The following is an 11,910-nucleotide window of genomic DNA, read 5'->3' as shown; positions in this document are numbered from 1 at the left end:
GTGGTGCTGGGGGATTGAACCGCAGTCCCTGATGCCTTGCCAAGCTTGTTCTAAGTAGGTGCTTTAGACCACTGAGCCATCTCTCCAGCCCCAAGCTTCCACTTTTGATATCTTCAACTTATGATGAATTTTTGGGAATGTAAATCTATAGCCAAAGAGCTTCTATACGGGTTCTAGAATATCATTTTCTCCAGTACTGGAGGTTGAACCCAGGGGGGCTCTACCACTGAACCACATGCCCAGCCCTTTTTGAGACTTAATTTCAAGAAGCTACCAATTTCCCTGTGGCTCCTATTCAGGACCCTGATGCCTCAGGTCTGTGCCACCACCAGGCTTTTCTTTTCCTTCTTTTTTTTTTTTCTTGTAATGGGAATTGAACTCAGGCCCTTGCACTTGCCAGGCAAGTGCTTATTCTACTGAGCTATCTCTCCAGCCCCCCTTTTTTTCAAACAAGCTCTCCCTACCAAGCCCAGGCTGGCCTTGAGCTGGCAATCCTGCTGCCTCAGCCTCCCCAGTGCTAGCACTGCAGGTGTGTACCCATCACAATGGCTGGCTGAAACTTGCCTATTTTTTTTTAATTTATTTATTTATCTATTTATTTATGTATTGCGGAATGGGGATTGAACTCGGGCCCTTGTGCTTGCCAGGGAAGCGCTTATTCCACTGAGTCATCTCCCCGGCCCCAAAACTACCTATTTTAAGCCTTATGAAATTTTATGTATGTACCCCATGGCCTTACACTTGTTCAGTAAGTTCCTTATGTCTGAGCTGCACCCCCAGCCCCCCAAATACTTTGGGTTTTTTTTGTTTTGTTTTGTTTTTTTGTGGAACTGGGAATTGAACTCAGGCCCTTGTGCTTGCCAGGTAAGCGCTTATTCTACTGAGCTATCTCCACAGCCCCTACCCCCCAAATACTTTGCAATGAGTAAAATGCTCAAAAATGGCCATGGCCCTGGAAGGCACAGAACTGCTGGGACACCAGAAGGCCACCCTGGGCCCTGAGTGCATGGCACCCTCAACCCCTCTGCCTGCAGTGCAAGGAGGAAGTGGGGGGCACCCTGGATGCTGTTCAGCTGCTCGCCGGGGTCACCCAGCTGGTGCCCAAGTCCCGCGAGAACTACCTGAGCCGCTGCGTGGACCTGGAGCGGCTGCGCCGGGAGAACCCCAGCCAGAAGGAGGTGGACAAGGTCGGTGCTCTGCAGCGGCTGGGGCTGCTGCCTGAGTGACAGGCGTCACACAGGGAGGCCACCTGGAGTCCCTGGCTGGTAACAAAGCTAAGTGACCCGTGTCTCCTAGGCGGAAACCAAAGCCAAGAAGGCAGCCGAGAGCCTGCAGCGCTCCGTGGAGAAGTACAACTCGGCCCGGGCTGACTTCGAGCAGAAGATGCTGGACTCCGCACTGGTGAGGACTGGGTGCAGGTGACCGGGGACTGACGTGTCCCGGCCCAAGCTGCCGCGAGCCCTCAGAGCCCAGAGATGTAAACCCCCACCCTAGACCCCTCTGACCACAGGGTGCCCGCCTGCTGCTGCTGTTGACATATGTCAGACGCCAAGTCGGGCAGTGCCTCAGTTTCCCCCTTTGCAAAATGGAGATGATGAGAGCACCTGCCTTGTAGAGCTGTGAAAATTAGATGAGTCACACTGTGAAGGTCTCAGGCTTAGTACCAGGCTCACGGACACCACCCATGTGCCACTTTATTTCTATTATTCTTGAGATTTTTGAACAAGGCAGGACAGAGCTTAGAAGCGGAGAGCCTCCTGACTTTCTTGGCCGCAGAGAGGCCTGAGTTCCCGTCCAGCCTCCAGCCTCATGGCCGGGTGAGCTTTCACAACGCGCTGTGTCTGGGAGCCTCTGTCCCCCGCGTGTGCAACATGCAGATCAGAATCTCAGCATTAAGAATCAAAACTTTTTTTAAGCTGCAAGTGACTGAGACCTTTATTTAAACTGGCAGATTTATAGGCTCAGTGAACTGAAAAGTTTTTTTAGGGGACCGGAGAGCTTTCAGGCACGGTTGGGCCCAGGTGCTCAAGTGGTGTCGCAGGAAGTTCTACGTCTGCCTGTGTAGTCTGTTTTCCTTCCTGGGGACCTTCACTACCTGCCTGACGTCACACGAGCGTGTGTGTGTGTGTGTGAAGATGGAAGCCAGTGGGCACCAGCAGCCTACATTTAATCCCAACAACTCCTAACCCCAGAAATTAGTGCCTGTCTTCTCCTCGAGCAAAAATCCGAGGACAGAATTTTATTGGCTCTTCCCCAAATCAGTCACTACAACTAGGGACTTGAGATGTTCCGATTGGTTGGGCTGGGTTCCCCCCCCCATGATCCGCCTCCCTAGCCCAGCCGCCCAACCACCCCCCACCTCCGTAGCGCTTCCAAGCCATGGAGGAGACCCACCTGCGGCACATGAAGGCGCTGCTGGGCTCCTACGCCCACTCCGTGGAGGACACGCACGTGCAGATCGGGCAGGTGAGGCCGGTGGGGGGGCCAGCATGAGCTGGAGGCCGGGCACAGAATGTGTAAGTGACCCCCCAACCTGCCCCAGGTGCACGAGGAGTTCAAACAGAACATCGAGAACGTCAGCGTGGACATGCTGCTCCGGAAGTTTGCTGAGAGCAAAGGCACTGGCCGCGAGAAGCCAGGTGAGCGAGCGGCAGGCCCTCCGCAGGCCCTGTTGCTTCAGCAGATACGCGGGCTGGGCTGCAGCTCGGGGCTGAGCGCGTACCAAGAGCTGGGAGGCCCTGGGTTCGGTTCCCAGCACCAGAAAAAGACGTGAGCTGGCGGCAGTTCCAACTCTCCAGCCCGCACAGGGAAAGGGCCGCATGCCGGATCCCCCCGTGAATCCTAGAACCAGACCCCCAAGGCCCTTTAAAGCCGGACACCTGTGTCCCTGCTGCACAGTGCCCAAGGAGCCACTGCCGGTTGTTGTGTCAAAACCCAGTTGGAGGGTGTGGAGTGAGATGCAGGGACTGAAAGGAACTGGGCACGAACATTGTGGAGTTAGGTCTGGACCTGTGCCCTCTCTTCCTTGCTTGCTGTGTGACCTGGGATGTTTTTATTGGCTTCTCTGGGCCTCAGTGCAAAAGAGTGATTTGAGGCGGGCTAAGGCAACCGCTCAGGTGCCTCTCCGGTGCGGCCCGCCTGCAGGCAGAAAGGCTGCAGGCAGAAATGCGGCGGGCTGCGCCGCCCAGCCAGGATCACACCTAGCAACTGCCGGCTCCACCCCACCCACCGCCAGCTTTTGCCTGGCACCCCAACGTCCCAGAGCCTAGCTGCAGGAGCCCTGTGTGGCTAGCAATTGGCACCGCCAAGCGTAGCCCTCCTGGGCTCACATGCATCTCCGCCCCGTCTCAGGGCCCCTGGACTTCGAGGCATACAGTGCAGCCACCCTGCAGGAAGGCAAGTACGTCTGGGCCTGGCTGCCCAGGCTGGACCCCGAGGACGAAGGAAGGGGCAGAAGGGCCGAGGCCCCATCCAGGGCTCAGCTGCCCCCCTCTGTCCTCAGCAATGAAGCGACTGCGGGGAGCCAAGGCCTTTCGCCTGCCAGGACTAAGCCGGAGGGATCGGGAACCTCGTGCACCTGCGTAAGGACACACCCCACCTGGCCCTGGCCAGGCGGGTGTCCGAGCCCACACGTGGGGCATCCCTGTGCCTGCTAGCCTGGGGTACCCCACCTGCGCTAGACCAGGGCCCCTGCTGACCCGGGCTAGTCCACTGGCCACACAAACCTGGGCTTCTCCAGACCAGTCCTAGCCCGGATTTGGCCACGAGTAGCCCAGCTGGGCTGGCCCAGAAAGGGTTCCTGGCTGAAGCTGGCCCCAGGCAGCCCCAGCTTCCTTCCCCGTCTTCCCACAAGCCCCACCCCCACACACCCCGAAGCTAGGACAGTACCACAGTAGCCCCGACTCCGTGTCGGGGGTCTCCCTGAGCAGGGGGTACCCGATGCGCTAGAGGAGCTGATGCTAAGATCTCTTCCTCCGTGCCCAGAGATTTCCTCGAGCCTGATTCAGGGGTGAGCGCTGCGGGCTGGGCTGGGCCGGGCTGTGGGCGGGGGCGGTTGGGCCCCACCACCCTCGTAGCAGAGCTGGGGGCTGGGTCCAAGTCCCACGTGGGCCACACGCACCTGCCACCCCACGGGAGGCCCGGAGATCCCTGCAGAGCCCCAGTTTGCCCCCAAAGATCCCCTCCTATACGTTCTTTCGGGCAGGTGGGTAGTTAGCTGGGGGTCAGGGCTCCAGGCGCCTGCATGTGTGTGCGTGCGGGTATGTGCAAGCAGGTGTGCGTGTCAGAAGGCTCGTGGCTGCAGCCTCATTGCCTCTGCTCTCCTCCAGATGTGTCCAGAGGTAGATGAAGAAGGTTTCACAGTCCGGCCGGACGTGAGCCAGAACAATATCCTTTGGGCGCCCTCTAGAGGCCACTACTAGCTCCCCAAGGACAAAGCTCTCTCAAACGACCCAGTCTACTGTTGCGAACATCCGCCCAGGGGTTCAGGGATGGGCAAGAGGGAAAGAAGGGATTGTACTGCCCCTGAGGGAAAGTCCAGAGGGCTTCCTGGATGGAGGGGCACCTTGTTGAGGTTTAGCTGCTGAATAAGAGTTTGCCAAGTAGCGTGGCAACTGGTAAAGACTTGGAGGGTTTGGGCAGGGAGCTTCATGACTGGACTTGACCAACTGGAGGGAAGCCCGCGTTGGGATCCGCTTGGCTCCTTGACAGAGGCCCACGCACGGCCGAGCCGTCTCGCTTTTCATCCAGTGACTCCGACTTCGATGACGAGGAGCCTAGAAAGTTCTACGTGCACATCAAGCCCGCCCCGGCTCGGGCCCCGGCCTGCAGCTCGGAGGCGGCGGCGGCGGCGCAGCTCCGGGCCACCGCCGGCAGCCTCAGCCTCCCTCCGGGCCCAGGGGTGAGGTGTGGGAAGGGCGGAGGGGGGGACCGCGCTCGCCGCGCCCTGCCTGCAGCCCGCGCCTCTCCACAGGGCACCATGAAGCGCCACTCGGCCCGCGACACAGCCGGGAGACCACAGCGGCCCCGCTCGGCCCCACGCACCACCAGGTGGGTCCCGCGCGACGGGCGGAGCTGGCGCGGTGGGCCCTCGCGTGCCGCGTTCCACCGGGCTTCTCTGCCCCGACGGGAGCTGAGGTGGTGCTGCTGGCGAGGGGCGCCTAGGCACCTGCACGCCATCTGCCTGGCACCTGCGCAGTGACAGCCTGCATCAGGAAACAAGCAAAAAGCATAGCAAAAGAGTGAGAGGGCTGGGCAGGACGGAGAGCAGGCCACTGGGCTGACAGAGGGCTGGCCTCACTGGGTGACGGCGGGGGCGCCCCAGGGGGTGGCTTGGAGCTGAGCCCGGATGAGGCCGGGAAGTTCCAGGGAAAGCGCAGTGCCTCAGAGAGCAGGGCAGGAACCGGCGGCGGCTGCGGGAACAGCGCCGGCACCGCCCCCTCTGCCTCGCAGCTGCGCCGAGAAGCTGCCGCCCTCTGAGGAGCAGGTGTCCAAGAGCCTCTTCGGGCCGCCCCTGGAGTCAGCCTTTGACCACGAGGACTTCACAGGTGGAGTAGGGCTGTGGGCCGGCGTGGCCAATGGGAGGTGGGGCGGGGGCGGGGCCAAGGAGGGCCAAACCAGGTGGGAGGAGCCAATCAGGAGCTAGATGGCTGTGGGATCGGAGAGAAGGGGTGGGGCTATTCATGAGTGGGCGGAGCCACAGAGGGCTGAAGCCCTTGATAAAGTTCAAGAGACCACGGCTGAGGGAGTGGAGCTACAAAGATTGGTGGTCCTTTATGGAGTGGATGGGAGCAGAAGAGTTTGATGGAATGGGAGGCCATCTTGTAGGTGGGCGGGGCTAGAGGGTGGCGATCTATACTTGGGTGGGCGGGGCTGTAGGTGGAGCCCACAAGGAACGAGTTGTGGGTACCGCCTGCTGGGTGGCAGTGGCCGGGCTGAGTACCCTTCCTCTCCCCTAGGCTCCAGCAGCCTGGGCTTTACCTCCAGCCCCTCCCCCTTCTCCTCCTCCTCACCGGAGAACGTGGAGGACTCTGGTTTGGACTCTCCATCCCATGTAGCTACTGGCCCCTCCCCAGATTCCTGGGTCCCCCACCCCAGCACCCCACAAAGCCCACCCAGCTGTAGGGCGCAGCCCCCGGACTCCAGGGCAGCCAAGGTCCCACCACCACCAGACTCACCGCAACCCCTGGCACCATCACCAGGACCGTGGGGGCTGGAGGCGGGAGGAGGTGAGTGCAGCTTGTGGCTGGGAGAGTGGGGTGTGATGACTGAGGGCCGCTTGGGAGCCTAGCTTACAGCTGCCTCCTAGGCAAGGAACATCGGAGCTGGCTAGGCTAAGACTCCGCCACCAGAACCTCCTGTAGTGCACCCACCTCCTAAGCCACCACCCCATACTTGCATACCACCAGTGACAGGGAGCTTACCCCTTAACAGGCCAGCAATTGGATATCTGAGACCTTCAGGAGTGTGGCCATGGTCTATAGAACCCCACATCACAGGACATCCCAAAACCACCCCTCCTCAGTCCCCGGCTGAGTTCCTGCCCCCAGGAAGGTCACAGGGCCCTGGGCAGCATCTCAGAAACACCCGTTTTCTCAACTTGTGCCCCAGAACTGACACCCACAGATTCCATAGCCAGGGAGGCCCTGGCAGCCCCACCCCGGAGACCACGCTCCAGGAAGGTGTCCTGTCCCCTCACCCGAAGCAACGGCGACCTGGTAGGTCTTGGGGCACAGAGACCTGGGCTGGAGGTGGCCTCCAGGTCAGCTTTCAGCACAGCTGCCAGCCCTGCCGCCTTGCTTCCCCACAGTCCCGGTCTCTGAGCCCCTCCCCGCTGGGCTCCTCAGCCCCTAGCACGGCCCTGGACCGGCCACACTTCTCATCCCAGACTGCACACGGTATGTGGGGCTGCTGTCCCCTGCCTCGGTTTATCCTCCTCTGGCCTGGTGGGTAACTAAGGGACAGGAAGGAGGCCGTGCAGTGGGGTGGAGCCTATAGCCTAGTTCGCTCTCTGCATCTAATCGCCTTCTTCCCCGCCAACCCCAGGAGTCTCCAGAGGCCCCAGCCCTGTAGTCCTGGGCTCCCAGGACGCGCTGCCTGTGGCCACTGCCTTCACCGAGTATGTCCATGCCTACTTCCGTGGCCACAGCCCTAGGTATGCCGAAGTCGGCTTGACCTCCCTGAGGTTGCATCCAAACTACAAAGAAGGAGACAGTGTTAAACCCAAAACCCAAGCTAGGAACTATTTTTTAAAAAAAGAAAGAAAGAGAACCACTCTATTTTGAGCTTCCTGGTGACCGAGAAGAAAAGGGAACTAGGGCAGGGCATATTCAGGCCTCCTTTAGCCTTTTTCTGTCCAAGCAGAGATGAAAGGAGATTGGGGAAGGACCCAGGGCATGACTGGGCTCTTGCTGCATACTGAAACCTGGAAAGCCCCCGCGTCTGTAGTGGACCCTAGAGAAGGCAGGACGTAGGCCCAGGCAGAGCCCTGACCTAACAGCAATCTGCCCTGCCCCCAGCTGTGTGGCTCGGGTCACTGGAGAGCTGACCATGACCTTCCCAGCCGGCATTGTGCGGGTCTTCAGCGGGACCCCGCCTCCACCTGTGCTCAGCTTCCGGCTCATCCACACGACTGGCATTGAGCACTTCCAGCCCAACGCGGACCTGCTCTTCAGGTGCTGTGCCCCTTGGGGCTTGCTGTGTGACCTGGGGCAAGTTGCCGGCCCTCTCTGAACCTTGCTTTACCCACCTTCACGCTCTCACCTGGAGGCTTAGCTAAACCCAGGGTACCCTGAGAAATCACACTTTTAGGAAGCCCTGGGAGGGCGTGTCTGAGTTTGGGATGATGAGAGCTTGTCTCTGCAGTGACCCATCCCAGAGCGACCCAGAAACCAAAGACTTCTGGCTCAACATGGCCGCTCTGACTGAGGCCCTGCAGCGCCAGGCAGAGCAGAACCCCACGGCCTCCTACTACAACGTGGTGCTGCTGCGATACCAGGTTGGTCATGTGTGAGGGGCAGGGAAGGGATGCAGCCAGCAATGACAGCAGGTGGCAGAAACGACCAATGAGGTCAGGTTGCAGAAACTCAGACAACCAATGAGAGTAGCCATCAGAAAAGCAGGCAGCCAATGAGAGCCATGTGTGGGTGGGCATGAATGGTAAACTGGTAGAGAGTGTTACAGACCCAGCACCTATTGGTACAGAGGGCGCTGTTATGCAAATTAATCTCGAATCTGCACCTGTCGGCAGGTTTAGACTGATACGCTCTCCTGCCCTCTGCTGGAGACGTTGTGTAACGACACTCCATGAATTCTGCCTTTTCAACAATGGGCATGCACGCGTGCCAGGCGTGCGTCGTTTCACTGCGGGCTGGGGCTGGGGTGGCCGCGAGGGTGGGGTGGTTGCACACAGCACGTGGTGACCCCAGCCAAGTCCCACTTCCTGGCCTGTCCCCCCAGTTCTCCCGCCCGGGCCCCCAGGCGCTTCCTCTGCAGCTGCGTGCGCACTGGCAGTGCGGGGCGGCACTCACGCAGGTGACAGTGGAGTACAGCTACCGTTCCGGCGCCACGGCTGTGCCCACGCCGCTCTCCAACGTCCACATCCTGCTGCCCGTGGGAGAGCCCGTCACCAATGTGCGCCTACAGCCCGCTGCTACCTGGTGAGGGCGGCCAGCGGTGCCTGTGCACACCCTACCCCCTCTCGTCCAGGGTGAGGCCAGGCTGGGAAGTGGGGTGTTGGAGCTGGGTCCCGGGTCCCTGGATCCTCTGACCAAGCTCCTCCTGTGTCAGGAGCCTGGATGAAAAACGATTCACGTGGAAGCTTCCAGATGTGTCGGAGGCAGGGGGTGAGTGAGAGCTGGGGGCAGAGGTGGCCCTCAGGTGCAGGGCACTTGGAAACTGGGGACGAGCCGGGTGTGTGCTGGGGGAGGTTGCCACGATAAATATGGGAGGAACCCAGCGTAATGATCCATAATCCAGAGGGTGAGGCAGCAGGACCCCAAATTCAAGACCAGTTTGGGCAATTTAGCAAGGCCCTGTTTCAAAATAGATTTAAAAACCTAGCATGGTGGCACATGCCTGTAATCCCAGAACTCAGGAGGCTGAGGCAAGAGGATTGCTGCAAGTTTGAGCCCAGCCTGGGGTACCAAGTGAGCTCAAGCCTAGCCTGAAGTACAGGGAGGCACCCTGTCTCTAAAAAAAAATAAATAGATTTTTAAAAAAGAGAGGGTTGGCATATACCTGGGGGCACACCACCGGCTGGGCATGTGGGATTGGCATATACCTGGGGGCACACCACCGGCTGGGCATGTGGGATGCCCTGGGTTTGAAGTCTCAATACAAAAACAGAAAATCTGGGAGGAGCTGGGGGAAGGTGCAAAGGTCCTGTGGCAGGACTGCGTGGGAGAACATGCGATGCCCGGTGGGCTAGAAGAAGGTCCAGGAGTCGGTGGGGCACAGGGAGGCCACAGGCCCAAGGGCGGCCTCGGGTTCTGCCTGGGCCAGGCCGGCCACGTCTGATCCCGGCCTTCCTAGGCTCCGGCCGCCTCTCTGCTAGCTGGGAGCCACTGTCAGGGCCCAGCACTCCCAGCCCTGTTGCTGCACAGTTCATGAGTGAAGGGGTCACGCTGTCGGGCGTCGACGTGGAGCTGGTGGGCGGCGGCTACCGCATGTCCCTGGTGAAGAGGAGGTTCGCCACAGGTAGTCCGCCCTCCCAGGAACCCCAGAACCGCAGAGCCCAAGCCAGCTTCTACCAGGGCGCAGGAAGGAACTTGCCTGGGGAACACAGGGGACCAAGATGGAGTACAGGCCCAGTAGAAAGCTCCTGGGCAGAACTGAGACCAAAGGGAGGAGGCCAGGAGCGAAGGACCTGCCATGGGAGGGAGGCAGGAGCAGGGTCAAGACCCCACGCCCTGAGTTCCGGGACACCGAGGAACGTAGGAGAGGGAAGCTAGGGCACCCCTCACTGGCTCGCTGTCCCCCAGGGATGTACCTCGTGAGCTGCTGAGCGTCGTCCCAGCTCCACGCTGAATCCTGGTGCTCACGGACCGGACGCAGGGTCCCGCTGTCCCAGGGGATCCATGGAGAGGAGCTGCCCGCCCCACACCACGTTGGCAGAACGAGATCGCTCCTCTCCCTCATGCCAACCCCACGCAGGTCCCGGCCTTTTAATGTTCTTTGAATAAACACTTTATTTTCTAACAAAATAAAAAAGGAAAACTTGTCCTGCATTAGTGCGTGTCCTTCGTCCACGCTGCTGGGCAGCGGGGTCTACTAAACCCAAGCGTGTGTTTCGCTCGGTGCTCCCAGGGCCCTGCTGGGGCTCAGAGCCGGGTGGAAGGACGTGAGGACAGGCCTGGGAGGGTCCTAAGGAGCGCGTCACACGAGGATGCTTGCAGCCCAGCACGGTGGCCACGCACCTGTGCTCCCCGCACTGAGAAGGCTGAGGAGTGGGGGATCCTTTCGAGTTCAAGGCCAGCCAGGGTTACACAGAGAGACCTTGTGTCAAATACCACCACCCCAAAATAGCTGAGGGATCTCGGATGTGCCTCACCCATGGGCGCAGTAATGGCAGAATGCAAATCGCTTCCGTACTTCCTGGTTGATAGGTGGCCCCCAAGACTGCTGCTGGGCAAAGGCCGATCTGCAGGTAAACGGGAATGGGCCTGGCTTACTGTGTCCAGTGAAAAGAGAAAAACTAAAGTGGGCTTAAAAAAAATGATAAATAAAAATAAAATAAATAAAAACCAAGTGGGCTTGAGTGACTTTTGGTCTGTAAGTCAGTTTGGTTTTGGTTTTGGTTGGGTTTTTTCTCCTTCTTTTTGATCTTTTCAAAACAGGGTCTCGCTATGCAGCTCAGGCTGGTCTTGAGCTTACTTTGTAGCCCAGACTGGTCACGAACTCACAACAATCTTCCTGCCTCAGCCTCCAAGTGCTGGGATTACAGGCATGGGCCACCGCTAGGATCTGAAGGGGATAGAAGTACATGCAGCACAGCAGACCAGAAGTGGCCTGGTGACCACACGGACAGCAAGCCCAGGTGGCCTCGGTGGTGTCTGCACCCTGCTGGGCCCCAGGGCTTGCAGATAGGAACAGAGCCTGGGCCTCCCAGGGCAGGAAGTGGGACCCATCTGGGGACAGGCCTGGTTCAGGAGTGGTATGTCATCCCGTGGTGTCCCCCACCCACCCTACACTCAGGGTCATTTACTGAACAGATCCCGAGGCCATTTATTTGGGTAAAGAGGACAAAGGATTTCTTCAATGATGGCTCTGGGGCATGGAGCTCCTGTCACCTCAGTCACCATCTCCTGGGTTCAGAGTTTCTGGGATCCTTTCTAGTTAGGAACAGAGGCAGTGAGGTAGCCCCCCATGCTGGCCTTGTCGTCTCCCCTATCCTATAGCAAGAGAACTGGGCTCTGGGCTTCCACATCTGCATATTCTGTCCTTTATCTCTAAGAGAAACAAATGCCCAACCTTTTTAAAGTTCCTTTTTTTTAATACTGTCTCAGCCTCCCCAGCCCTGGGATTGCAGAATGTGCCACCACACCCAGTTCTGGGGCCAGCACAGCACATGGTACTGGGGATCAAACTTGGGACCTTGTGCTTGCCAGGCAGGCGCTTATGCCAAGTTATCTCCCCAGCCCTAAAGGTCCATCCTCCCCCCACCCCTGTACCAAGGATTGAACTCAGGACCCTGCGCTTACCAAGCAGGCACTTATTCTACTGAGCTATCTCTCCAGCCCCATAAAGTTCCATTCTTTAAGCTGAGCATAGTGGTGCACGCCTGTTATCCCAAGCACTCTGGAGGTTGAGGCAGGAGGATCCTCGAGAGTTTGAAGCCACCATGGCTCAAAAAATAAAGTTCCCTTTCAAGCTGCCAGTTACACCGCAATCTCCCACCCTGATCCTCAAGAA

At 59.0% G+C, this 11,910-nt stretch overlaps 1 protein-coding gene across 1 annotated transcript in view; it reads left to right on the top strand.

Annotated features, from left to right (window-relative positions):
• The window catches only part of Fcho1 (FCH domain only 1), a 16,861-nt gene extending 6,654 nt beyond the window's left edge, over positions 1 to 10,207 (top strand). The window contains exons 8-28 of the mRNA XM_004646867.2: positions 1,035 to 1,187; positions 1,297 to 1,401; positions 2,368 to 2,466; positions 2,543 to 2,639; positions 3,352 to 3,396; positions 3,503 to 3,581; positions 3,985 to 4,009; positions 4,329 to 4,386; positions 4,719 to 4,900; positions 4,973 to 5,049; positions 5,452 to 5,546; positions 5,958 to 6,227; positions 6,610 to 6,716; positions 6,809 to 6,896; positions 7,045 to 7,153; positions 7,518 to 7,673; positions 7,864 to 7,996; positions 8,458 to 8,657; positions 8,788 to 8,843; positions 9,532 to 9,696; positions 9,981 to 10,207. Of these exons, the coding sequence (XP_004646924.1) occupies positions 1,035 to 1,187; positions 1,297 to 1,401; positions 2,368 to 2,466; positions 2,543 to 2,639; positions 3,352 to 3,396; positions 3,503 to 3,581; positions 3,985 to 4,009; positions 4,329 to 4,386; positions 4,719 to 4,900; positions 4,973 to 5,049; positions 5,452 to 5,546; positions 5,958 to 6,227; positions 6,610 to 6,716; positions 6,809 to 6,896; positions 7,045 to 7,153; positions 7,518 to 7,673; positions 7,864 to 7,996; positions 8,458 to 8,657; positions 8,788 to 8,843; positions 9,532 to 9,696; positions 9,981 to 10,003 (2,322 nt within the window). The 3' untranslated portion in view covers positions 10,004 to 10,207. The remainder of the gene's footprint in view (positions 1 to 1,034; positions 1,188 to 1,296; positions 1,402 to 2,367; positions 2,467 to 2,542; positions 2,640 to 3,351; positions 3,397 to 3,502; positions 3,582 to 3,984; positions 4,010 to 4,328; positions 4,387 to 4,718; positions 4,901 to 4,972; positions 5,050 to 5,451; positions 5,547 to 5,957; positions 6,228 to 6,609; positions 6,717 to 6,808; positions 6,897 to 7,044; positions 7,154 to 7,517; positions 7,674 to 7,863; positions 7,997 to 8,457; positions 8,658 to 8,787; positions 8,844 to 9,531; positions 9,697 to 9,980) is intronic.
• Positions 10,208 to 11,910: the final 1,703 nt, after the last annotated feature.

Source organism: Octodon degus, unplaced genomic scaffold (assembly GCF_000260255.1).
Source record: "Octodon degus isolate 3935 unplaced genomic scaffold, OctDeg1.0 scaffold00282, whole genome shotgun sequence".
Classification (NCBI taxonomy): Eukaryota; Metazoa; Chordata; class Mammalia; order Rodentia; family Octodontidae; genus Octodon; species Octodon degus.
The sequence above is the reverse complement of the archived record's forward strand: the minus strand, read 5'-3'. Positions and strand labels throughout refer to the sequence as shown.